This window comes from Eschrichtius robustus, chromosome 3 (assembly GCF_028021215.1).
Source record: "Eschrichtius robustus isolate mEscRob2 chromosome 3, mEscRob2.pri, whole genome shotgun sequence".
Lineage (NCBI taxonomy): Eukaryota > Metazoa > Chordata > Mammalia > Artiodactyla > Eschrichtiidae > Eschrichtius > Eschrichtius robustus.
The window spans coordinates 88,315,758-88,343,738 of record NC_090826.1 but is presented as its reverse complement, the minus strand read 5'-3'; the positions used below and the strand labels follow the sequence as shown (position 1 = coordinate 88,343,738).

Below are 27,981 nucleotides of genomic sequence, written 5' to 3'. Positions count from 1 at the left end.
TAGACATTTTGAGTAAATCTAGTAGGATTTGAGAAACTGAGTTAGTATTATAGCATATCGGATTAACATTCTAAATAATAACTTAAAAAATCTCATAAAATTACTAAGAAAATCACTGAGGTACTAACATTATTTTGCAAAGGTTTTTACTACACTTCAGTTGCCTAATCTATGTTGTACATTACTTAAAGTATAAGGAGCTAAATGCTTGCTTAATTTGATTAACGTTGAATTTATTAGTAAGTATGCAGTCCTCCAGAAACATGAATGTAAATGATTATAAATTGGTTCATAATAATGATAGTTTCTCTAACTAAAGATTTGCCTAACAAAATTAATTAATATTAAGCTTAGGTACCAGATCAAAACTTCTATTTCAATTTAAGAAATGTACTGAGTCACACATTAAAGGAAACATTTAGGTTAATTTGAAGAGTTTAATACAATTTTCAATTTTTAACCTTTAATGAGAAGAAAACAAAAATGGAATACCTGGTAACCAAAGGATGTTCTCTAGTGACAGGTCCTAGTTTAGGACCATGGCCAGCCAGTCGTTCATAAAACACATTTCCCAAAATGCAATTAACCGCCTAGAAAACGTGAAATTATATTACATCAATGACAACCACAAAACACAGTATTAACACTCAAAGAAAAATAGCAGTTCAAAAGAAGTAGGTAAAACCTGTTCCTGATGATAGTTCACGAGTTGATGCTTCTCTGAATTTAATTCCTCAATTCTCTTCTGGAACCAACTGCAGCATTCGTTAATTGCGGCTGGCCCATTACTTGAAGCAGATAAAGCAATACAAACATTATTTAATGGTTTTACAAATTCTACATTTAAAAATTTTCTAATAATGGTCATAGAAACTTTAAATATATTCATCAGGATCTTAATTATGGCTGAAGAAGTTTTCCAATTGTATACATTTTTACATTTATGTATAGGAACACGGACCGGCACACAGACAAGGGGGGAAATGTCATGCATTTGAAGTAGTAGAATTATGGTGAATTACTTTATTTTCTATTCAGGTTTTTAACAATAGCATGAAAATAATACTATCCATAAAGGTTTACAAGTAATATTACTCTTTAATATGTAGTAAAATATAAAACATACTCATGTGGTATGAAAGTTGCTAGTGCAACGTTCATATCTACAGTACAGCCAAGTCGTCTGTATTCAGGATCCTGAATAATCTTAAGGTGTTGTTTTGGATCAGGCTTTGTTGTTTTCCTATTTTCTGAAAGAAAGAAAATATTATATCTTAAACGCAGATATGCATAAGGAGATTATAACTGTTACTGATTCCAAATTTTTAGTTTATAGTTTTTTCTTGGAAAATAAAACATATGTTTATTTCATAAGCATCCTTCCTACCTACCTCCCTGTCCATCCTCCTGCACACCATCTAACACACACACGTACACACACACACACACACACACACACACACACACACACACGGAAGAAAAGACAGAGAGAGAGAGAGAGAGAGACTGACTGATTGAGGAAAAAAAACCCAAAAACACTATAAAAGAAAAACACAGCAATTCCTACCAGTTCAACCTCAGTCCCATCTTTCTACCTCAGTTGGCATTCAGTTATTCTATACATTCTTTAGGGCATTAAGGATGTTGATGGTACAAATTTTCTTCACAGGTGCTACCAAATACATTAACATTAGGACTTTTTTTTTCCTCAAAGATTGCTTTCTATTCTAAAAAGTAAGTCATATTAACAGCCTGACTTTCTCTGAAAGAAGCACACAGGTTTGTTTTTATACTGTTTTCCTTTTCATCAACAAGCATATTCTTATATAATAATAAAAAATGAAAACAGTAAATAAACATTTTGTGGGGGGAATTTTCACTCTTCTTCTGGAACTTGTTCCTAATAAATCAGGTATTGGTGCAGAATTGCTTCCACTGGGTTTGATTTTATATTAATTAATACCTGGCTTATTCTAAAGAGATTTTGCAATAGCTTATAAAGGCCCAAACAAACTAAGATAAAAACTAAATAGATTTTAATATGTAGTTTCTGAGGTTAATCTAGATGAATAACATACATGAAAAATGCCAAGAAGTGTTTAAAAAACAGAAAAAGCTACACAATCGGTGTACATTATAAAACAGTCTTTAGTACTGGTAGACTGAAAGACAGATCACTGGAATAGCACAGCTAACAGGTGCATGTATATTTAGTGTATGATTATACATTATGAAGTATTATGGTGGTACCCCAAATCAGTGTAAAAGGATGAATTATCAACTCAATAACACTTTTAAAAATAAGAATAAAGTTAAATATCTTCTTTATATAAATTCCAGGTGTACTAAATATTTAAAAGTAAAACATAAATAAGATTATCAGAAGAAAACATAGATTGCTGTTTGAAGGTCTAGGCACAATGTGAAATCAGAAGCCATAAAAGAAAAGATCAACAAATTTGGTTACATTGGGGAAAAAAACCACCATAAACAGGAGTTAAAAGATCAACAGCACACTAGGAGGATATATTTGAGGCCACTATAATAAGGAATCACAAAGAATAATAAGTCAATATGAAAAAGACAAACAACCCAGTAGAAAAATAGGGAAAGAACATTAACAGGGAATTAATGGAAGAACTATAAATGGCTAATTAACATGTGAAAAGATATTTCACTAATAAGCAAAGAAATGTAAATTAAAATAATGAATATTTTCCCTTATTGACAAAGATTATAAAGATTAATGGTATCTAACGTTGGTGATGGTATAATTAGTGATAAGGTAAACTGGTACAACTTGTGTTGAAAAGCAATTTGACAATATCTATCATAAATTTATCATGAAATCTGTATACCCTTTGACCCATGAATTCTATGTCTAACAATTTGTCCTACAGATTTACTCACATAGCAAGTAAAGATAACATGTACAAGGATATATTTTCTACAGTACTGCTTATAAGAATATAAATTCCCCTAGGGCAAGGGCTTGCTACTATGTTCACCATTGAATCCCCACGTCTGGAAGAGTGCCCTTCACATAACAGTTGATTCAGTAAATACGTATTGAATGAATGAGAAATGAACTGCAAATAATCTATCTAAAAGGCTAAAGAAATTCAAGTACTCTAAAACAGTGTATTGCTATCTAGAGGTTAAAAGAAATAATTAGCTGTAATAAGATCATGCTGTCAACTAAAATAACAAGTTGTTAAACAGTCCGTATGCTATAGTTTTATTTGTGTGTGTATAAAATAGATATAAATATAAAACTTATGAATATAATTTATATATATCTAATTAGATAAAATTGGAATTTCTTTCAAAAAGAGTCTGAAAAGAAACACAAGAAATTATTAATTGATAGTTCCTTCTAATAAGTAGGTTTCAGGGGAGAGGAAGTCACACATTCCATTTATTATATTTTTGCACATTACTGCAAATAAATAATACAGCTTATAAACATCAGAGGGAAGATGGAGGCTCTTCAGTAAAATAAAACATGAAGGAAAGTTAATATAAAAAACTCATATATTAAGATGTTACACAATTGTGAAAGTTGAGAGAGTGAATCTGACCCTAAGCTTCCTGGGCCTCAGGTCATACTGACTTCTACTTTGAAGGCAGTATTTCTGGGCCCTACGCAAGCTCTAGTTTCTGGATGAGGAAGAGGATTTCTAGCCATCAAAGATCCTTGCTGTTAGGTTGTCCTATACTAATTGTAGATACATTCTTTATAATTTTTCTTATTTGCCTCCTAAAACCCCTAATTTCTCTTTCAGCATGTTTTTTTCTATCTTACTTTGTCAGGGACACAATGATTAACTTCTTAAGGTTAATTATGTCCTAAACTGAAGATCAGTTTCTTTATCTTTGCTACTGGCTAGTACCTGAGTCAGTCTCACTAGTGGTTAGGTAGCCTTAATGGTAGGCACCATCAGCTAGAAGCCCCTCTACCTCAGTTAAGATTCCTACATTAGCCAATAGAAGACTTACCATCTCTCAGTTTCAAAGCCTGTTTTGAGTCTTTGGCAGCTGAAATACTCTGCTCTACTTACCTGCCATTCATGCATTTAACAAATACATATTGAGCTCTACGGTATTCTGAGCATTGTGCTAAGGAATCAATGTAAGAAACAGTCCCCGAGGGAAATAATTATGTATTATGACACGCCCTTTAGATATCTCTGCTAACTCTAAGATAGCTTCCAGAATCATAGTTTTAGAGCATCAAAAACAATACAAATATCATATAATAATAACAGATTTAATAATGTGTTAACCAAGAGAAGAGTTATCGCTTCAAGAGTAATACTAAATTTCTTAAAATCGATAGAAACATTCTAGTGTATATCCTGTACCTTGTGTAAGAAGTCCTCTAAATTGTTCAACTGCTTTGTCAACATCTACTTGGAAAAATTCCCAGAGATGGATCTTTGGGAAAATATCCTCCCAAATTATTTTTCGAATGCGCTGAAAAATATCAATAGTTAAAATATACACATTTAAAATCTTTTTACTAAACATTATTTAGCATATTAAAAGACAGGTTCTAAATGATTTTCAACCACACATTTACTTTACATTTTAGAAATTCTGCTATTGTTTTAGTGTGGTATTCCTCTATACATACTGACATTCATTTGATGATCATTTTCAATCAAAGCAGCTACTCCTCTTTCTTTGTATTTCCCTTCTGCAACGTCACAGGATAAATGCCAAAGTGCTCTGTCTAAGACCCAGGCAGGTTTTAAGTGTGGGGAATTCACAAGGTTATATGCACTTTCTGGATGTTCCTGGAGCCAACTACTTTTAGCAGCTTAAAGAAAAAGGAAACATAAAGGAATATCATGTAATTAAACTGAAGTTAAGTTTAAAGGTAAAATAAAATATCAACATCTATCACTCATTTTCTTATATATTAGATATCAGTATTTTATAATGATATTGTAGTATGAAAACAACTTTTTGGTTGTGGTATCCTATCATCTATTTCACCATACATTTTTCTTTTCTGTTGTAAGAGTTTTTAATTGATAGTAAATAGGATCAACACATTTATTAATGCCATTGTATAAATTGTTTACTATTGCAGTGGGAGTTAAGAAGGGTCTTGTCCTTGGCCTCTTTTGATGGTCCTTGGGTGAACTATATTTTGGAATGCTCCTTCTAAGCCTAAAGGACATCTTTTCCTTTAAGGCAGACTGGGCTTTTGCCCTGCTTCAAGTCCTCTGGCCTCATTAAAGCAGAAAGTTACCTGTATCTTCAACTCTGGTTTAGGCTTTTCAGTGTCCGGCTGTTAGGTTCTAGGGCAGAAGAGCCCCCCAACATTTACTTTCCCCAGGAGCTTCTCCTTTTTACTTCTCGTCTCCTGAGTGACAGGGCCCTCCTTCGGCCCCACCTAAGCTCTAGGTTCTGTCTCTTACCTATCCTTAGAACGCAAAACGTCATTTATATCTTTTTTTCCTACATATCATGTATTCCTGTGGGGCTTTTTTTCTTTTGAGGGGGGGAGGGAGGTGAGATTCCTTCCTCTAGATCTTTAAATATGCTTGTATCTCCCCAAAGTTAAGAATACAAACACACACCTTATTTAAACGCAGTTATTTCTCTAAGTTCTGCAGGGTCTATTAGTATTGAGACCAAATGTCTTGAAAATCCAACCTGTATCTACTGCTTCCACTTTCTCCCCACACTCTCATTCCTTCCCCCGCTACAATCTGCTTCTACAGCCAGTGCTCCACCAAGATTACTCCAGCCTCCTAATCATGAAATTTAGTGTTACTTTCTCATTTTCATCACGTTCAATCTCTACAACATTTGTCATTACTGATTAGTCCTTCCTTGATTTACAAAAGACCTCTTCCTTGATTTACAAAAGGTGTCGTTATCTTGGTTGCTTTAAATTTTTGCTTCTCTCTTTTGTGCCCTCTCTTTTCCTTCTCATCTCCCCTAAATCCTGGAGGGAGGTTTGCTACATTTTAGTCCTTCTCTTTCCCTGAACATGCCCTTCCTCATCACACCCACTCTTCTTAGTACATCTCTCAAACTGGCCCAGACTCCAGCTGAGGCCCAGGCACATCTACCCAAGCATGTGATGATAGCACTGCCTGGGGACAGCATGTTAACTCAAAATCCATTCATAGGTCCACATATATCTACACTGAAAGCGTCATATATCCCAGGCACTGTTCTGAGAGTTAGATATTCTGTAGCAAATAAGGGAGCAAGGTTCAGGAGCTCATGGAGCCTTCATTCTAGAAAGGGTTTTTTTGTTTGTTTGTTTTTGTTTTTAATTTTGCTTAGACAATCCTGATGGAAGAAAACTCAGTTCTCTCATAGGCAACCTCTTTGTACAGCTAATCTTGAAAGGTTAATAAGATATATTGTTTCGATAAAACCGATAAAAGTGAGGCTGAGAAACTGCTAAAAGAAATATACTCAAAGAACAAGGGTGTAGCTTGTATCTTATTACCCATTTGTATCAGTAAATTCAGAATCAGAATCAGGAGTTTTGCAAGGTCTTTCAAGTGTTTACAACATTGGAGATAATTTGTTTTAATTTATTAATAAACAAATAAAAGCTAGACACATTTTGCTTATCTTTAAAATGGACTAATGCCCTGTAAATTCATGCTCAGGAGTGGTTAATGTACATGAAAGTAGTAACAATTATTCAATACCTACCATATGCCAGGAACTGTTAAGTGCATTAATTTATTAACCCTCATGCCCTTCCAAATGATATAGGACATACTATTATGTTCCTTTGACAGATGAGGGACTGAGATAAGTACCTCAGCAAAAGTCACACAGCCAGGAAAAGAACTGGGCAAGTCTCTTCAGAATCTGCAGTCTAACCATTTTGCTCTATGGCTGAGATGAATGTGGTCATGCCTTGTTCACTCAGCTGAGAACCATTACAATCCTTACAGAGTTTTAAAATCATTATTATTTTTAGTTTCACTTATATGATAAATCATTTAGTAAGTCATTGATTTACTTAGTATTTATTTAATAGACAGAATACATAAGAAGCAGAGATGTTGTAATAAAAGTTAAATTGATAATTCTCCAAATTTGAATCAAGATAGTTTTCCCAAGATTTATCATCATAGTCACTGAAATTCAAGATTATATAAGAGAAAAATGTCATGATATATATGTCAATGTCATCCATATAAACAATTTGGATTTTCGTTTATTAAGAGTAAATACGAAGGCAACCCCAACTTTTTACATGGTAAAATCCTGAAACTTTGTTTCTTATCTCAATTTTATGAAACAAAATCAAGTGTAAAATGAAAGAATTCTAAACATTAGGTAATAAAAGTATTTTTTTCTAATTCTATATGAAAGAGGAGTTAAACTCCAAACTATGTCTTAATACATATCAAAATTAAAAATGAAAGCTGGACTTCCAGAGTAGCACAGTAAAGAAAGACTCTGGAAATTGTCCTAAGGGCATCTGGCACATGGAGAAACATTTATTCAAGAAAATCTACTAATTCTTAGTAAGAATAGCAAGAGTCTGTGGCACTTGAACCACAACCTGCTCCCTTATCCCACCCGACCAACCACGTATTATGGAAGCTCTACCCCAGTGCTCTACTCCAGGCAGGTGTGGCCAAGATGGGAGATGCCCTCTCCCTTTACCTCCCAGTCTGGGGTTAGTTTCTTTCTGGGAGAGGCAGGCACACCGAGTGAACAACGAAGTACACTCTGACCCAAGGTGACTTCTAGGAAGCCAGCCTTAAAAATAAATCTGGCAGTCTGGAAGACCTTGTGTATGCCCAAGGCTGAGCCATCTCAGCAGCAGTCAGAGAGGGAACTCCTAAACTAACCAGTTCAGGTTTATCTTTTTCCATCCTTTTACTGTCAACCTACCTGTATCTTTGAATTTAAAGTGTGTGGCATGTAGACAGCATATATTTGGATCTTGTTTTATTTATTTATTTTTTAATTGACTCTGATAATCTCTGCCTTTCAAGACATTACTTTCAAGATTCCCTAAATCTTTGGCTTTCAAAATTTTTACTATGATGTGTATGAGTGTAGCTCTCTTTTGTTTATGCTATCTGGAGGTCCCTGAGTTTTAGGATGTGTAAATTAATGTTGGAGGTTGGGAGGTTTTCAGCCATTATTTCTTCAAGTATTTTTTTCTATTCTTTCCTCTCCTCTGGTGTTTCCATGTCCCACATTTCACTGAAAATCTGTTCATTTTTATCTTTTTTCTCTCTGTTCTTTAGATTGCATAGTCACTGCTCACTAACCCTTTCTTCTTTCAACTCAAACATACTGCTGAACAGCTCTAATGAAATTTCTCATTTTGGTTATTTACTTTTCAACTCCAGAATTCTCATTTGGCTCTTTTAAAAAATTTCTATCTATTTATGATATTCCCTCTTTGATGGGCTATCATCATAGTATTTTCTTTTACTGCTTTAATTTGGTTTCCTTTAATTCTTTAAATACATTTATAATACTTGCTTTAAAGTCTATTTCAAATATGACATCTAGGACTTCTCAAAGGTGATTCCTGTTGCCTGTTTTTTTCTTGCGTAAGGGCCACACTTTGTTGTTTCTTTACATGTCTCAATTTTTTGTTGAGTATTGGTGATTTAGATAATTATTGTAGCAAATCTGGATACTGATCCCATCCCCTCCAAGTCTTTTTGGTTGATGGCTTGTGACTTGTCTGGACTATTTTAGGGAAGTCTATTTCCCCCACAGTGTGCAGACTCTGATGTTGCGACTCAGAGGGTGCAGCCTTGGCCATGGGTAGTCAGCCTGGGGTGACGGTGGTTTTTAGCAGGGCTCTCTTAAGTGACTTTTTCCCTGAAATCTGTTCAGCTGTCTGCTTCTGTTGGTATCACACTCAGCTATTTCTCTCCTGAGCTGTTACTCAGGCTGACTGTGCTATTATTTTTGATAATATTCTGGAGCATAAATTGCACCACAATATGATCCAATTAAATTTGGGTCCCTTGGCATGGGTAGTCTTTGAGGCCTGTCTTTGAGGCTTGTTCTGACCCCAAGAAGGCTCTTGTTAGCTGTCTCTTTCCCTGGTTCTCTCTGTTAGACCAGTAGCTGGCCTATGGTTTAGCATGTTGCTCTCATGAAGATACCAGCCTCCTTTGGATTGTTTACCACCAAAGTCTCCATTGTTTTCAACAGTGCTCATAGGCTTGAACTTTCCCATGCTATGTACCAAATGAAGTCAGTTCCATTCTTACTCTGTTCTTACTGCACATCTCTTCCCCTGGGCAGAACACCTGTGTCACTGCTCCACCAGTGGTGGCAGGGATAGGAGCCTCTGGTTTTCTTGGCTTTCCTCTCCAGGTGTGGAATCTCGACCCCACAAGCAAGCTGGGGCAAGGGTCCAGTATTCTTGACCTGCCATGCATGAAGTAGAACTTTCTCTCTCTGAGTGGGGGCTGGGTGGAGGAAGGGAGCCCCAGGCCTCTCATCTGCTCTTGCCTAGAATAGTTTCCCTAACATAGTGCTTAAAGGGGGGAATGAGAAACGTTGGAAGCCTGCCCCTTTCAACCACAGTCCTAGACTGGGAGCCAGGGAGAAAGGGAGCCTGGTGTCCTTGGCAGAACCTGCTAGGAACAGACCTATCACCACTCTGACTGGGGAAGGGTAGGGAGGGAGGGGCAGGTTGTGGTTCAGATGTCACAGACTCTCACTATTCTTTCTGAGGTTTAGTAGATATTCTTGAACAAACGTCTCTCCATATGCTGAATGCCCTTAGGACAATTTTCGGAGACTTTAGTTTTTTAAAAATAATACTCATCAGTTATAGCTGTTTTGCAGGGTAGAGGGTCTGTGAAGCCCTTAACAGTGCCATTCTGGAAGTTGACTTTCCCTGGATAGTAACTTTTTAATGAAAACCTATTTCATAGAAAGGACATTATGATACGCAACACTTTCCATGCAAGGTGGAAGCAACGTTCACTTCTTTTATATTACATAGAATCTCTCAAATGCTTTAGAAAATACAGTCTCTGACAGAGTCTGTGACCGTACTCCAAACCTTATACTCCCTTTGTTCCTTTAGTAACAGAACTCTCAAGGTTCAGTGATAGACATGGCTGACAAACAAAATACTACACTGCAAGCTCCTTTATAGCTAGGTGTGACAAGAGACAAAATCCTATCTGGTGCAATGTGAGCAGAAGGGATATATACACCAGATCATGCCCTTAAAAGACATTACTTCCCTTTCCTCATTGCCACTGGGTAGAGGTGATATAAGGAAATGGAGGGGCCATATTTGATTGAGAGATGGAAGCAAAGTACTGGAGACAGCAGAGCAGCATGAGAGAAAGAACTCAGTTCCCTATCATGGGTTGGCTACCACACCAGTCTTGGAATGCCTACTTAATCTTTTATAAGAAATAAGTATAATTTAAATCTTAAGTCACTATATTTTTCTGTCTTTTTGTTACAGCTGCCTAAGCCATATCATAATTCGTACGCTGCCATTATGTGGTTTGATAAATTTGATGTGAATAGTATTAAAGATGTCAAAGTAGTTATCAATAACGTCAAATTTTCAAGCGAAGAATACTGAATTCTTAGACATTAGGCAGTTTTCACTGTGGACACTGATGCTTAGTTTCCAGGCGCATGCAGAAACAACAAATTTTAGAATGTTCCTATTTCTTTGCCTAACTTTGATTGTTTATTATTATCATTAGAGATTATTATCTATATTGATGAACCAAATCTTTGAGCTTTTGAACATCTTCATAGTTCCTATGGTTACTTGGAAAACAATTTTATGACACACACACCAGAGATTGTTGTTGTTGTTGTTAAATGTTTTGTACCACTTGGAATTCCTGTTGTTTACATATGTAAATCAGTGGTTTCCTGACTTTTCTACATCATGGCAAACAGAAAAGAGCATCTGCAAGGTACGCTGGGTTAAACTGAAAGCTGATCAGGGCCAGAGGCTTCTCCAGGCCCAGTAACTCTGATAGCTGATGGAAGCAGTCATTTCCTGAGGATCAGCATCTGGAAACCTCTGATACATTTTTATAGAATTGTATACTGGTAAGAAATCCTGGGAGCCAAAACAGGTTAACTTTAATAATATCTTTTAACATGTAGAAGATAAAATTTTCAAATTTAAGTTCTAAGAATTTACCAATAATTTTCTCTTCAAATAACACCATTCAGTTTTTTCAAATATATGCTATAGTACCAGAGCTATGGCTATATAGGATTCATTAGTTGGTCTGTAAAGTATTAATACTGTAAATTGAAATATGTGGTCCTTTCTATGATCACACTCCTGTTTTTATAATCATCACATGTAAAATACTTACTAATTGATTATATCTTCAACTAACACTGTTTTCTTTGAAAGAAAAAAAGTGGTACTGTATAAAGTGATTTTAAAATTGAAGGACACCTAATCATCAGTTGTGTTTTCAAAATTTATGTTATATAAAACAGCAAGGAATGAAATAATTAGAATATAATATTCTCATTAACATTAATAGAAGTAGTTAATGAAGCTCATACCAGTATGATTGTAGACAACATCAGTAATACAAAGAATATTCCATTCCTTTTTCAATTTTTCCACTAGCTGTCCAACATCAGTCCAGGTGTACTTTTTATTAGGTCTTGAAAAATCAGGATTTAATTCTAACTGATCAGCAAGGGAATAGGATGACCTAGATAGTCCAAGAGTCTGCAGTGGGGTAAAATGAATCATGTTGTAGCCTGCAACACAAGAAAATAAACAAAGACCACTATAAGAAAAAACATACCTAAAACTAAGCAAAATGTAAGGTTAAACTTCCATAAGTAATTCTAAATGGCAAGGCAACCATGCTACCAGAGAAGGGGTTAAAGACTTGGGTTTAAATCCTAGTTGTACCACAAGTGACTTCAAGCAAGTCTACTTAAATCTTTCAGGATTATCAGTGTCCTCATACGCAAGATAGGGATAATGAGATGATGTATTTGAAAAAAATCACACACAATGCCTAGTTACCATTAAGGGTTCAATTTATATTTCTTGAATTGATATATTTATATGTAGAAAATATATCCTATGCAAGTTTATCAGTACATCTTTCTCCTAGTTTTAATGTTCCATAGTACTTGTATTCCGTTTTAGTTATGTCAGTGAACTTCTCATTTCTTTCTTCACTCTATGTTCAAGTCGAAAGTAGAAAATTAACATTACCCTTTACTTAAGAGTAAAATACACCTTAAGTTTCATTTTACTCTTGGTATGTATGGCAGCACATGACTTGCACATGGAAGACCATTAATCAAGGCTTGCTGAATTAAAATTATATATAATGATAATATATTTTATTTATTTATTTATTTTTGGCTGCATTGGATCTTCATTGCTGTGCAAGGGCTTTCCCTAGTTGCGGCGAGCAGGGGCTACTCTTCATTGCAGTGCGAGGGCTTCTCATTGAGGTGGCTTCTCTTGTTGAGGAGCACAGACTCTAGGAGCACAGGCTTCAGTAGTTGTGGCATGCGGGCTCAGTAGTTGTGGCTCACGGGCTCTAGGGCGCAGGCTCAGTAGTTGTGGCGCACGGGCTTAGCTGTTGCACAGCATGTGGCATCTTCCCGGACCAGGGCTCAAACCTGTGTCCCCTGCATTGGCAGGCGGATTCTTAACCACTGCGCCACCAGGGAAGTGAATGATAATATATTTTCCAACACATTCTGGTAGCTTACTAATTTTTATATGTCAAAGTAAAGTCTTAGAAACAATAATAATCTTATTTTATCATAGAGTTCCTTAATTTATGCAGTTGAACCATAAAATTTGCCATTTTTGTAGACCAAAAATGGTCAAGTAGCAACAATTTCATACAGTTCTATTTATGTTACTAAATGTACTAAGGAATGAAATTAAAAGAATTAAAGCCTTTGAAATCTGTATCACAGAAGATAATTACATTTATTTTAAAGAAGAAGAAAAGAAAGAAAGCTGACATTACCTGATTCTTTTGCAACCCTAAGTCTGCTTTCCCATTCATCAAAGGGTCCCATACACTTGGCTAAAAATGTCTGGAGAGTAACACAGTCCAAGGGTAACACATGATTATCAGCACCAACACGTAAAATAGGGTCCACAACTATGTAACCTCCACCACTTTTCTCATTTCTAAGGAAAAAACAAAACAAAAACTTCTCAATTAATGATAGGAAAAATAATTCTCATCTAATAGTCTGACTCTCTAATTGGAAAGTAAATTGTCCCATATAAAAATATATTTCTAAGCACATAAAATCATTTAAAAAGTTGCAATAAAACAACAGAAAAGCCATGTTTTACCCTTTTCCAATCTTTACATAATGACATAATACAATATATACATATATATCTAATAATATTGCTTTAAGGAAAAATAAGTGTACTAAGATCAGTAATAACAAGGGCACTTAAGTAAATAGCATCCTATAATCAGGTTGCATGAAAAGACTACAGTATTTATGCCATTACTTTATAATAGTAATAGTTTGAATACGTAATGAGGCTTACAATTACTTCCTAGAAACTGAAGGATCATATTCTATTTGCATCTCAGGAAAGCCCTGTAAAAATTGCACTGCCATGGTTCATATGGTAACTTTTTACAAGTTAGATAACTTCAAGTTATAGTTTTTTCACATACAGAACACCTGACTTACCCTTGAAGGAAGTAATACTGAAATGATCCAGCTTGTTGAAGATTAAGTTTACAGTATTTATCAGAATCATCTTCTCTTTCTGTTGGATTTTCCCATTCCAGGGAACGGAATTTTTCTCGATTAAATGCTTCTCCAGGAAATGGGTAATTTGTATACACAGTAACTTCTTTTCCCTGTAAAGTTGGGCCTAGTCGGAACTGTAGTTCAAACCCTAAACAAAAAGCACATTTTAATAAACTCATTGCAGGACTTAAGTTACCACATTAAAAAGATGTTTTATTTAAAGTATTATACAACAATGATTTCTCAACTATGTTTAAAAGAACTCCAAATATTTAATGCTGTTCTGGAACCACTTTGCATCTCAGTTTAGCTTAATTTTGTATTTTAACATACAGTATACACCATAGAACTGTCTGCTCTGTACTGTCCCTCTCTTCTTCTCCTGGAAACTGATTCCTAGTGGCATGGCTACTTTGGGATATGCAAGTTCTTACATGATCCCATTCCCCAAGATTACCTCCCTTCCACTTCCTGAACTGCTCAGAGGTGGGCATCTAACTAGAGCCCTTCGCTGGTATTTTTCAAACTGCAGCAGAGAAAGTGAGTTTCTCTGTGGTATCAGAGTCTGTGATGGTACGTAAAAGTTGGGAGGTATCATGGGACACTATCTTACCAGATAGAGCAAGCCAGTCTTCCCTGACAGAAGTCAACCTCTAGAGAGGCAGAATTCAGATTTCTAGCAGGAGTTCTAGAGGCATTTGAGCCCCTGATACCAGTTGTCCCTGATGTCTGCTCAACTCCAGAGATGTGGTAATAGAGGGTTAACAAGTGGCTGTGTGGAGCTGAGTGGGACGGGGGTAGGAGTGGTGAGGAACCCTGATTTGCGGTGTTTGCTGACTTCTGGAGGAAACAAGTCTCACCACGGTCCATCTCAAGCTACCAAGATGGCATCACTGAACGTGGAACTGGGAAGAGATATGCATGATCAGCTCTTGTGAGACAACGCCAGCAACTCCAGCATGCTACTGCTTCTAAACCTACTCTTCATGGTTTAGTTACTTAAGCCTTTCTTGGAATTCTGAAAGCCAAAACATTCTCACTTTTGCCTTAGTTAGGCTATTTCCTTTAAAATATATCTGAGATTTCTGTACTGTATTACAAGTATTTTGCCCTAAGAGGAAAAAAAGTTAACACATTACAGGTATAACTTTACTATGAAAGAAAAATTTTTATTGGTTCAAGGCCGACTTTAAACCTTGATTATAATTGTTAGGATGTACAAATTCTGACTATAGTAAAGTCTATTAGAAATTCAGGCATATATATTTTAAACATGGGTGTAACATTTTAATTAATGATGGGCAATAATAACTGATGAAGGCAGGGAAATTTAGTTCTGCTGGTTAAAATCTTTAAGCGTAAGGAACTTTTTGAGAAGAAAGAAGTATAGTAATATTTATACTTTTGATACTTAATTTATTAAACATCCAACAAAGTAATAAAAAATGATGTACTGAGCGCATATGATGTAATAAGGAACAAAAAAGACAATGACCCCTGCCCTTGTGAAGCTTGAGTTCTAATGGGGGAAGGCAGCCATTAAACAATGGACGTGACAAATAAATAAGAAAAAGTAGTATGTCAGAAAGGGATAAATGCTAAGGGACAAAAATCAGAGCAGTGTAAGAAAAAGGAGGGAAAGGAGTGATGGTGAGGAGACGGTAGCAACTTTAAATAGGATGGTTATTGAGAAGTTGAAGGGCGTGAGAGAAGTGAGAGTTAGCCTCATGGCTCACCATGGCCATGGAGAGAAAGTGCTGACCAAGTACCGGAAACAGAGAGCACAAAGGACCTAGGATGGAAGCATGCCTGGTGGTTCCAGAAATAACAAGAAGGTCAGCATGGCTAGATTGGAATAAGCTGTGGGAGGAATAGTAGGATACAAGGAAAGAAAGGTAACAGGGGAGCCAGATCATGCAGAGTCTTAAAGGTCATTGTAAGTATTTTGGCTTCTTCACTGACTGAAATGAGCCAGTGAACATTTTTAAGCAGGAGTGACATGACCTATCTTGTGTGTTAAAAATATCCTTCTGAAGATGTCTGCTTCTGGTCATAATGGAGTAACTGGTACTGGACTTGCCCTCTGATGAAAAACTAAAAGAACTACATGAGACAACTGTTCTCAAACACAGGTAGAGAGGACTGTGATGCCTGAGAGAAGGATGATTTCTATGAACCTTCTAGTTATCAGACTAGGGGACCTTTTTGGACTGTGACACTGGGAGCAGGAATAGTAATCTCACTGAGTTGAGGAGACAGAGATTAGAGTTTCAGAGGGTGAAGAGACTGCAATTTTCAGGGCAGAGTATGACAAGAAGGGAGCTATGCAGAGACAGAGCTCCAGGAATTTACCTAGAGTCATCTTGAATCTGCCTGAATACTAAACTGTACACGAGTAGGGTTTGACTACATAAGGCTGGGAAAAGAATAACCAGTGGGAGCTGTAAATTGAACAATTCTCAGAGCTCACTCAGGCCTGGGATACATTACACTTTTTAAGCAGCCAGAGTTAAGAGACCTTGTTGAACACCTGTTGTATTCAAGAGAGTCATGTCTTAAGTAATAGGGTTAAAGTAGCCCTAGAGTAAAAATTACTATAAACCTATCCTATCAAAGCTTAAAAACAAGCCTCAAAAGGATTAAGCTGATCCACAGATAATGTAAATGACTTCTAAAATAAAATTTATCACTCCTTTAAAGCAAGACAACAAAATCCAGAGATTAAAAACAGAACATTCACAATGTCCAGCACCCAAGAAAAAACTGCTAAACAGAAAGAGGAGGTGAGGGAGTTGACCACACAGATATCTGGAATAGGGCATTCCACACAGAGGAAACAGAGACCTAAAGGACTGAGACTTCTGCTTCTGGCAAAGACGGAATAACAGGGATTGGATTTACCCCCCCTCCCTGAAACTTAAAAGAAAGAAACCACCACCAACAACAAAAAAACCAGACAAAATATATGAAATGATGATTTTTCAAGACCCTGACATCAGGCAACAAAAGTCAGTGATCCCTGAGAGACAAAAAGTAAACAAGATGAGCCCTACAATTGTCCCTGCCTACTTACTACCTTGAAAGAGCTTCCAGGTTGGGGCACAGGGAGAAGGAACCCAGGCAGACCTCAACTGACTTCCTGTGTTGAGGAGACGGAACTAAGAATCTGTGGAGACGAAGGCAGCTAGAGTTTTCAGATGAGGGTTGTGGATGAAGAGGAGAAAGCTGCACAGAGAACTCCAGAGATCTGCAAAAGGTCTCCCTTGAGTATTCAGAAGAGTACTGATCAGTGCATGTCTCTGAGAAAAATACCTGAGACCAGGAACAGTGCTTGTTCTCACCAGCTAGACTGGGAGAACTTATAATTCATGAGGCACTGGGTAGAAAGTTCAGAAGGATCTTGCTTCAGTAGTGGGGAATAATGAGGCTTAGAAAGGGCATAGTTCTAGATTGGCTTAACAAATCATAAAAGTAAAACTCAAAAGACTATAATATTTCCAAGTAACTTCATTCCAGAACAAAGACCAAGAACATTTATAAGAATCCAAAAATACCCAGCACCCAACAAGGTAAAATTAATAATGTCTAGCATCCAAACAAAGATTATGAGACATATGAAGAAGGAGGAAAACAAAACCCATAACAAGGAGAATAATCAATCAATGAAAATGGACCCAGGAGTGACACAGATGTTCAACTAGTAGACAAGGAAGGATTTCAGTTATCATAACTGCATTCCATATGTTCAAAAAGTTAGGTCAAGACATGGAAAATATTAAAACAAAAGAAAAAGATCCAAATCAAACTTTTAGAGATTAAAACTACAATGTCTGAGATGACAAACACAGAGAATGGATTTAATGGATGGTGAGACGTGGCAGAAAAAAAGATAAGTGAATTTCAAGACACAGGAATAGAAACTATGCAAAAAGAAACAAAGAGAGAAAAAAGAATCTAAAAATTTGAAAGAGCATCAGACAATTCAAGTGGCTTAACATAAAGAGTCCTCAAAGGAGAGAAGAAAGAAGGGAGACATAATTTGAAGAAATAATGGGTAAAAAATTCTCAAATTTGGCGAAAACAACAAACTTACAGATCCAAGAAGTTCAACAAATCCCCCACACAAGAAATATGAAGAAAATTACACCAAAGTACATCAAAATCAAATTGCTCAAAACCAGTGAAAATGAGAATATCTTATAAGCAGCCACAGGGGAAAAAAGACACAAGTATGTACAGAGGAACAAGGATAAGGATGACAGCAGATTTCTCATGGGAAACAATGCAAGCAAGAAGACAGTGGAGCAACATCTGTTTTTTTTAACATCTTTATTGGAATATAATTGCTTTACAGTGGTGTTAGTTTCTGCTTTATAACAAAGTGAACCGGTTATACATATACATATATCCCCGTATCTCTTCCCTCTTGCATCTCCCTCCCTCCCACCCTCCTTATCCCACCCCTCTAGGTGGTCACAAAGCACCGCGCTGATCTCCCTGTGCTATGCGGCTGCTTCCCGCTAGCTATCTATTTTACATTTGGTAGTGGATATATGTCCATGCCACTCTCTCACTTCGTCCCAGCTTACCCTTCCCCCTCCCCATATCCACAAGTCCATTCTCTAGTAGGTCTGCGTCTTTATTCCCGTCTTGCCCCTAGGTTCTTCATGACCACTTTTTTTTTTTTTTTTAGATTCCATATATGTGTGTTAGCATATGGTATTTGTTTTTCTCTTTCTGACTCACTTCACTCTGTATGACAGACTCTAGGTCCATCCACCTCACTACAAACAACTCAATTTCATTTCTTTTTATGGCTGAGGAATACTCCATTGTATATATGTGCCACATCTTCTTTATCCATTCGTCTGTCGATGGACACTTAGGTTGTGGCGCAACATCTTTAAAAGTACTGAAATATTAAAACTGTCAGCCTAGAATTCTATACCTGGTGAAAATATCTTTCAAAAACAAAGGTGATAAGAGCCAGGTTTTTCACTGTCAGAGAAAGATGTTACCAATAAGCAAGGGAGACAGCTACAATGAACCCTGCTGCGGTGATATGAATCAGAAATATGAGTATGAACTGCTCTTTATTTACATATAAAGAATGTCAGTTTGGTTCAAGGCAAATCCTGAAATAGAGAACATGTAGATATATTTCAGTCATGTCTAAAACTGCTCTTTGATAGAAGTAAATCTCTCACAGTGATGTTTGACAGGTGGTAAATTCTACACCACAATAATAAACATTGGGTAAGATATTCTTTGTGAAGAAAAGATATCAGTATAAGACATTAAGAGAATGCTGGACTCTTCCAATTTATGCTAATCCAATTAAATACTTCTGTATTTGCCTAGAGAAATATGAATGCTGTTTTATATACTGCAGTATGTATAATATGAGGGAATGGAAGTTCTAGGCATTCCTGGAAAAAATTATAACTTAGTGATAAGTTCTGCTAACCATATTCCTGGATTGGACCAAAATATGGATATAAATTTATTCACAGTAAATGGATTTAGCAAGCAAGAAACAAATTATTCAAATGTAGTTATTAAGTAACTTTGCAAAAATTGAGGGACTCATTCTTACTTCTTACTTTTACTATACAGTGAAACTAATAATTTCTTTTCCAAGTAGCTACATGCACAAATTTTTCTATAAAGCAATTTGGCATAAACATACTAAGAATATTAATAAAGTTTAGATTTTTGGCTCAATAATTTCATAAAGACATTTATTTTCTGAGGAATTAACCGGTGATATAAACATAGATTATATATAAGGATGTTCATCACAGTTTCATTTATTATAGTTAAATAAACTCACAACAAACTAAATATCTAATGATTGGGAATGATTAAATTATGGTACAAATTATGGTATCCTGTAAGCAGGAATATTATAAAGCCACTATAAATCATATTATCAAGGGATATTTAATAACTTAATGATTACTTATACTGTTTTCTTATATTTTATGCATCTATATAGATCCTTTCAAATCCTTTCTGGAAAAAAGTATGACTGAAATGTGGCAGTAAGCAGGGAGGTGGAATTCACACACCACGACACTGTAAGCAGGTATCAAAATTGTTTAGATAGTATAAACCCAATTTTGTTTTGAAACAAAAAGCATAAATAAAAGACTTTTTATACCTTTTTATAATGTATAAAAAGGTATAAAATTGGGAAACATTTTTATATTAGAGCTATAAATATGAAGAGATAGATTGAGAAGTAATTGCCCAAAGAATTAAAATGTGAAGTTTTAATACTTAAGTGACTGTGAGAACCATAAATATTTATATTTGCAAGAATGATTAAATTTATTACAGAAGTAATGGTGTCATTTTGAACAGTACAAATATCAGAGATTAGCCATCTGAGCACAGCTAAATAACCTGTCCCTTGTTCAGCTTATACAAATATTGTTTATATAATTACACAAGGATTCAGAGAACTTGTAGAACAAAGGTTGAAACTCATCCAAAACCTCTAAAATAGTATTTGGATCAGTGGTCTACCTTCAGAAAAAAAATGACAAGTAGTCTCCAAATATGAATATTTATTTATATAATATACGTGTGTGATAATTTAATAGATCATGTAATTTATAAAACACAAAAATAAGATGTAAATAAAATAAACAATATTTTAAATAATTAATTTTATTTATTAATTAATGGAACAAATCTTTTGGCTCTCACTAAAAATTAATATTGGTAATATCTGTCATGAAAGTAATGTGATTAAATAAATTTCATTAATTTTAAAAGTCTTGGTTTAATATTGTCTGATAAAGTAATTTAAAGACTCCAAGTCCTATTTATTTTATTTTTTTATTTTTTTTAAGTAAGAGTTTTTCTTTTATTTATTTATTTATTTATTTATTTATTTATTTATTTACTTATTTATGGCTGTGTTGGGTCTTCGTTTCTGTGCGAGGGCTTTCTCTAGTTGTGGCGAGTGGGGGCCACTCTTCATCGCGGTGCGCGGGCCTCTCACTATCGCGGCCTCTCTTGTTGCGGAGCATAGGCTTCAGACGCGCAGGCTCAGTAATTGTGGCTCACGGGCCTAGTTGCTCCGCGGCATGTGGGATCTTCCCAGGCCAGGGCTCGAACCCGTGTCCCCTGCATTGGCAGGCAGATTCTCAACCACTGCGCCACCAGGGAAGCCCCAAGTCCTATTTATTTTGATACTTGATTTAATGGCCTCAGATTTGAAAAAAAATACGACACAAAGATACCCAAATCCCAATGGATAAAGTTCTTGGTAGCTATGTTTACTAGTCCATGACCTTAACTTTTCAATTCCACTCATCAATTATGTAAATATTTTTGTTGAAATGTGCTAGTAAATATAAATATTTTCCTTGACATACATCAATTGCTTTTACAAGTTAAAGAGAAGATGTCCCATTTTATATATTAAAGAGATGATCTGAAAACCAACTGAAATTCTTTATTTGGTAGATTTCAAACAGATTAGAAAACTTTGTTATCAACTTTTAAAAGTGAGCAGATATTCATTTATATGGGTAAAATCATATGATGAAAGTGTTACTAAAAATACATATTCAAAATGCTCTCCCTGTAGCAAGGGTTGGCAAACTATACCCTCCTTCTGTAAATGAAGTTTTATTGGAACAGTCACACCATTTATTTATGTATTGCCTATGGCTGCTTTCATAGTACAATGGCAGAGCTGAGTAGCTGCAACAGAAAGCATATGGCCTGCAAAGCTGAAAATACTTGCTATCTGAATCTTTACAGGAAAAAAATGTGCTGAACTCTGCTCTACAGCATCAATTTCCATCAAAAGCAGTTTACTTTCATACTCATGTTTACCTCAGAGTTAGATTGTGTTTATTTTTTCTGATAATATTTTCTAAGTATACTATAGAAAAAGCTGTGTGTCATTTCTGAAAAGGATAAAACTCAAACAGCAAACTTCAAACACTTTCTAACTCATCTTTAAGTCTGACAAACTCTTGAGGTAAAAGAGGCATGTACGGTTACACTACCTCTCATTACAAAGTATTGTAAAGATGCTACTATTTAAGATAATATAGCTTGTATATCTACTTAACCTGGTTTAGGTAAAAGTGTAATTCATGGCAACATAATGCAAGCAAACCAGTGGCAGTATGACTGTCAACCTCTTCTAGACATATAACCTCCACTGTTTCCTCAGAATATATCTTTTTTGTTATTAACGCATCTGACGTACAAACTGAGAGCATCAATATCAATTCATGTATTAGCAAAATTTAATTACTTTAATTAAAAAAAAATTTTTTTTTGGTAGTGTTGCGCAGCTTGTGGGCTGTTAGCTCCCCGACCAGGGATCGAACCCAGACCCTTGGCAGTGAGAACACAGAGTCCTAACCACTGGACCACCAGGGAATTCCCCTTAGTTGACTTTAAAAATCAAAAATAGATAGGTAGATGCCTAGGCAGAAAGAAAGAAAGAGAGAAAAGAAAGAGAAATAAATCTTATTCTTTCTATATCCCAATAGACAGGTCAGTACATACCCTCAAGGGTATATATATATATATACAGCCACTCTGTAGACCTTTAATCCATATCCCTGACACTAAAATTTTTATATACAGTAAATGAAACATCAGAATACCTAGAGTATGTCAGCTTCCATAATTAATTGCTCGGTTTGCTAAAATTAGCTTAGCACAGCAGCACATGGTGTGATTATCTTATTCCTCATACACCAGGAATACTTTACTCAGATTAGCCATTTCCCTCTTGCAGGCAATTAAACTGGCAAGACGAGTGATTAAACTATTACTGTAAACTAAGTTTTTCTACCTCATTCCCTCCACTCAATCTATATAAACTTGACTCCTAATCAAGGAATCTTTATAAATATTTTCTTTTAAAAAATAGAAATTGTAATTTGGCCAACCTATATAAAAAATGGAAGAATTCCAGGTTTAGGGAATAATGATTTTATTCATTATTTGCCACTAAATGAGATAGGAAATACAGGGACAGGCTATCATTTGGCTAGAAAAGATAATTATGCGGTCTTGTACTTGTTAAATTAGAAGAGTCTATAGAGATATTAGCCTTGAAAATGCACAGGAATCATTTCTTAGGGAAAAGTGAAAAGGAAAGCAAAATGAAGAAGGGCTTGGTGAAAGAACCAAAAATTGCCAGAGCTTTTCTTTACACCTAATTGGTCACCAAGTCTTATGAATTTTAAAATGTCTCATACTCTGTCCCTTTTTTTTCAACCCTGATGTAGTTAAACCAGACATGTTTTTAGAATAGCCTTCTCCATGATTTCTTGTCTCCAATGTCCCTTCTCTTCATCTTTCACAGTACAATTATCTTCTAAAATAATACAATGACATCATTACTGCACAAAAAAAATTCAACATGTTCCCATTTATACCATTTGGATGAATTTACTGGCTTTAACCAGAGTTACAGAGTCACCATATTCTTATTTTATAAACCCTTCAGAGTTCCCTCTTCAAATAGCTTGGCTAGCTTTAACTGGCACTTTAGTAATCAACCAGCAAGGATTTATTAGCTGTTGTACACTGCACTAGGTTTGTAATACTTTCTATCGTCACAGATCTTAAACTCCAGTTGGACACTATAAGCTTTTAGACACTGCTACATCCTTAAGCACTTAACTGTTCTATGCCCATTGAGTAATCAGAAATCAAGGAAAGGAGATAATAACAAATTAAGGAAAAGCTGCATGGAGTAGGTGGAATTTTAGCTGAAGGCTGAGAGGGAGGCAACACATAAAATGATAGTAAAGGGATTTAATAGATATAGAGGAATCTGACAGGAGTGGAGGTGTAAGAACAGGCATGAGAAAAGCCACTGGGGAGGGAATTAACAAGGGAACTGGAAAGATATAGGACACTAATAATGAGGAACAATGAGATAAAATCTTGGCTAAGGAAGGCAGATTATAGACATTATAGAATGTCCTGGAAGCCAGGCAGAGGTGTTTAAATTTGACCTTATAAACACCAATTAATAAAAAGAGAAGAGATGGAATAAGAAGGTTATTTCAGCATCCATATTCAGGCATATGGAAGAGACAGGCAGGCAAGAGGAGACATCTGGAAAGAAATTATAGGGCTTAAAAAGAGACTTCAGTTAAAGAGAAAAAATCATCAAAGAATAGTACAAAGTTTCTAGCCTTGGAAACTATGAAAATGGGAAAGCAAACAGGGAAGCTGAGAAGTAAAGAACATTTGAGAATTGTGAGGAGATGGTTTTGGACATGTTAAATTTAAGCAAATCTGACTGGAGCTATCCTAAGGCTCTTCCATAGCATGATACTAGGATGAAGCCAAGAATCGATGATGAGAATAGACAGGTATAGCGATCTAGCAATGCCTTATATCTATTTAGGGCTTTAAAGCCATTTATTATTCATTTTGAGCCTCAAAACTCAGGAAAGTAGAAAAGCAGAAATTAATACCTTCATATCACAAATAAATTAATGTTTAGAATTAATGTGACCTGCCCAAAGTCAAACAATTTGTTAGCAGCAGAGCCAGGAAAATTCTAGTTCCCTACTCTTGCCATTACACTCGCTTGCTTCCAAGAAGCAAGCAAAGCTCAAGGCCTTTCTTCCAAAAGGAGTCATCAGTATGGAGGCAACAGCTGAGGCCATGAGAATGTATACTTCTTTGAGGGCAGGAGAACAGAAAAAGAAAGGATTCCTTGCAGATATACACAATTAAAATGTGGAAGAAGAGAGCTCAGCAAAAGACACCACCAAGTTGACAGGAATACTTAAGAGTGTAGGAAAAAAAATTAAAACCAGAAAACTGCAGAGTCAGGAAAGCCAAAAATGGACTAAGTACTCAGTGATCTTAAATGCTGAAGTTGGAAGAAGGTAAAGATTTGGCATGGAGGAAACACATTTGATGGATGAAATTTTTAAAAAAAATTTAGCTCTTGAGAAATTCAGGGAAAAAAAATTTCTTCAAAATGTTTACTACTATCAACATTCATTTGGTACAATAATAAAGGGGATTGTATTTTATTTTTCATACATTAAACTTCTATTGACTACTTCACAAGTTACATTAACATAAATGAGTGTGAAATGTTTTTTTTTTCAATGCTGAAAAATATAAAGTCTAAGAAAATAAAGCATCTATTTGATAAGTCTTATAGAAATATAATTTGATCTTTTAAATCACAGCTCAAATATATTTCAACACAACCTGATCAGTTATTTCACTTTTTCAGCAAAAAAATATTTTCAGCTTTTTTACCTTCTCCATAGTTGAGAGGCTTTTGACAAACATAAATAATAGTTTACTTTTTGCTGTGATCTATTTTACTAATTCAAATGTCTGGTAAAGGAAAAGAGCGAGAGCTATAAAAAAGCAAAACTACAGATATACCCAAAGTAAAATTACTTATGAAGCATTTCCCAAGTTTTAATAGTAAATGCTAACGGAAATAATACAGTCAATCTTCCGATTATAAATGCAACTTCTGTCTTAAGTGGAAGTTAGAATGCAAAGTAAAGTGAACAATTTTATCCTCATTCTAACATGACAGATATAAATAAAACATTTTCAACTAAAATCCACTTTCATTAGTGGTATTTTTTAGAACACAGCAACGTCTTTGAACAAATCAGGTTTAGAAAGGTCCTTGGAAATGATGTCTAAAAGTTAAAAGAAATTTTAATATGACCATGAATTAAAAATGTAAAAGACACAGAGCTAATCAAATGACTTACTACTGACCTTGTTCAAGTCTGAAGAGGGTCCTTTCCAGCTTTTCCATTTCGTTCAGAAGTAAAATCCTAATCTGTTTACTGTGTCCCATTTTGGCTTCTAGAGGATTTGAAATCTTTCAGAAGAATGAAAAGAACTCCAAAATCGAACGAGGTACCCCTACGAAACAAAAAAGGAATTAAGATAAAGAAAATAACTGTATCTTAGATTCTCTAAGGCTGACAGCCACACTTACATGTTCAAAATATGTTTTAACCCGAGCAAAGAGAAAGAATGAATCTTATAAATAAGATCAGAAAAAGCAAATTGATAGTTGTTTCCTCCCTTCGAGCACAAGACCAAAGCAAAAATTACAGTTAAAAAAAATGAAGTATTTTTACACAATCAATACGTTTTGGAAAGCCTGGAGCTGGGTGGGTTGGGGGATGGAGTAAAATTCCCAGTCCCAAGCCAACCGGCTTCGAAGACTTCATATGGCCCTTCTGCTTACAAGAGATTAGCCTGCTCAAAGATAACAGGTGGGAGATCTCCCCGTTCCCAAATTCGGGTCGGAAGCCACCAATGGGGAGATGAGAACAGAGGGAAGCAGTTGTTGTCCCTAGAATAGCTGCCGTGGACACAGAACGTACAGACAGAGCTATAGATAGAAGGAACGCATTTCCCCGGGACGCCGGCGGCATTCCTAGCACTTACACCGAGCAAGTTATACGTGCGGCTTCTGGGACACTGCAGGACCTGCGACTCTGGTGTTAAAACAGTCGGGGGAGGAGACGCAAAGGAAAGTTAAAGGGAAAAGGCAGGCTGCCCAGGCGCAGAAAGAAGCCGCCGACGAGGAGGGCCGGGCGCCGTGAAGGGCAAAGGGAGGGGCGGCGGCAGCCGAGGCAGGGCCGAGGCCGCTGTGTGAGTGGCAGAAAGCTTCTCCGTGACTCCGCCTCGCGCCGGTGCCCGAGGAGACCCTCGATCCCCACGGGGCCTCGAGGGCACACAGCCGAGGTGGGAGCTGACAAGTCCCCTCGCCCACTTCCGGGAATCTCCGCACCTGCTCGCCCCAACCGCTAGTCTCGCGAGAGTCCGGTCGCGGGCTGCCCGGGTGTAGGAGGTGGCTGAGGACCGGGCGGCCGGCTGCCTTTTTTCTCGCCCGGAGGAAGGTGAGACGGCTGGGGCGTGCCTCTCCTTTCACAGTCTGCGAGCTCATGGTTGAACGTTAAAATGCTACGGTAGGGGGCTGCGAGCTAGGTTGAGCTGCACCACAGGGTCGTTTTGTGGGCCCGCTGAATGGCGGGAGGCAAGCCACCTGGCTTCCTGTGCCATTTCTACCACATTATGTTTTGTGTCTTCGTTTTGACTTTGTTACGTGGCCTAAGTTTTCTTGGCCTAAATTCCCTGAGCCTTGATTTCCCCATGTCTAAAATGAGGGGCCTGGCTACAGTCTCAGACATTCCATCCTTCGCGTGTCCACATTTCTAGTCCTATCACAGAGCGGGCCCGTCTTCCTGAATACAGACATGGAAGGACTAGGTGGGTGAAGTGTGGCCCGTCTGCGAACGGCCAAGGGGCAAATACACGTGTGTTTACAACGTCTGGTTGCACCTAATGTACACCGCGTAGACTTGAAGATCGTCTGAGACTAAGAATCTATATTGGCTATAGCTGCACATATTTTAGGCCAGACATTCAAGACATGGTGCAGATGCCTAAGGAGATTTTATGCCTGAGGGAAAAGGAAAGCCCATCTTTCAGGGCCTTTGGAGGGCACCTAGGGATCATGAGAAAATGGACAGAAGGTCTGGAGTGTGGAGAAGAATCTTGCTTTCTTTACTGTGGAATTACTGTAGGTCCAAGAAGAATAATGGGTTAAAAACTAAAGATACTGAAATGTTTGCTTGTTTCAGTAGTTTTCTGAGAATAGCTAGTTGCAAATGGTCCAAAACTGAGTTTGGAAACCCACAGCTCGTTTATTCATTCAACTGACCTTTATTGAGCACCTACAATTTGCCAGGCACATAGGTGCTGGGAATGCGGCAATGAAACAAAGTCACTGCCCTCATGGAACTCCTACATGTGATTGGTAGCAGACAGATAAATTAAATAAGTAAATTACATACAATAATTAAAGGTCATAAGACATAAAGCTAAGAAGGGGAGAGTATGGAAGAATCAGGAGAGGGTGGTTTGCAGTTTTAAGTACAATAATCAGTAAAGGACTTGCTGGTAAATTGACATTTGATCCAAAACAGAAAGAAGGTAGAGGATATCCAGGGCAGAGGGTTATACACAGAGGTACAGGAAGTGCAAGGGCTGGGAGGTAGGAGCATACTTGGTGAATTCAAAGAGGTCACTGTAGCTGAGTGGAGAGAGGTAAAAAATTAGGACAGATAGATGGGGTGGGGTGGGTGGCCTAAAAGGCTTTGTAGGCCATTGCAAGGACTTGCGCTTTTGCTCTGGGAAAAAGAACGATTGGAGGATTTTGAACAGAGCAGT

At 36.6% G+C, this 27,981-nt stretch overlaps 1 protein-coding gene across 1 annotated transcript in view; it reads right to left on the bottom strand.

Annotated features, from left to right (window-relative positions):
- Positions 1-26,520, bottom strand: part of AGL (amylo-alpha-1, 6-glucosidase, 4-alpha-glucanotransferase) — a 77,571-nt gene extending 51,051 nt beyond the window's left edge. The window contains exons 1-10 of the mRNA XM_068540389.1: positions 26,194-26,520; positions 25,510-25,659; positions 13,684-13,894; positions 12,990-13,156; positions 11,542-11,745; positions 4,641-4,822; positions 4,365-4,476; positions 1,127-1,250; positions 686-788; positions 493-590 (exon numbers count right to left, since the gene is read on the bottom strand). Of these exons, the coding sequence (XP_068396490.1) occupies positions 493-590; positions 686-788; positions 1,127-1,250; positions 4,365-4,476; positions 4,641-4,822; positions 11,542-11,745; positions 12,990-13,156; positions 13,684-13,894; positions 25,510-25,591 (1,283 nt within the window). The 5' untranslated portion in view covers positions 25,592-25,659; positions 26,194-26,520. The remainder of the gene's footprint in view (positions 1-492; positions 591-685; positions 789-1,126; positions 1,251-4,364; positions 4,477-4,640; positions 4,823-11,541; positions 11,746-12,989; positions 13,157-13,683; positions 13,895-25,509; positions 25,660-26,193) is intronic.
- Positions 26,521-27,981: the final 1,461 nt, after the last annotated feature.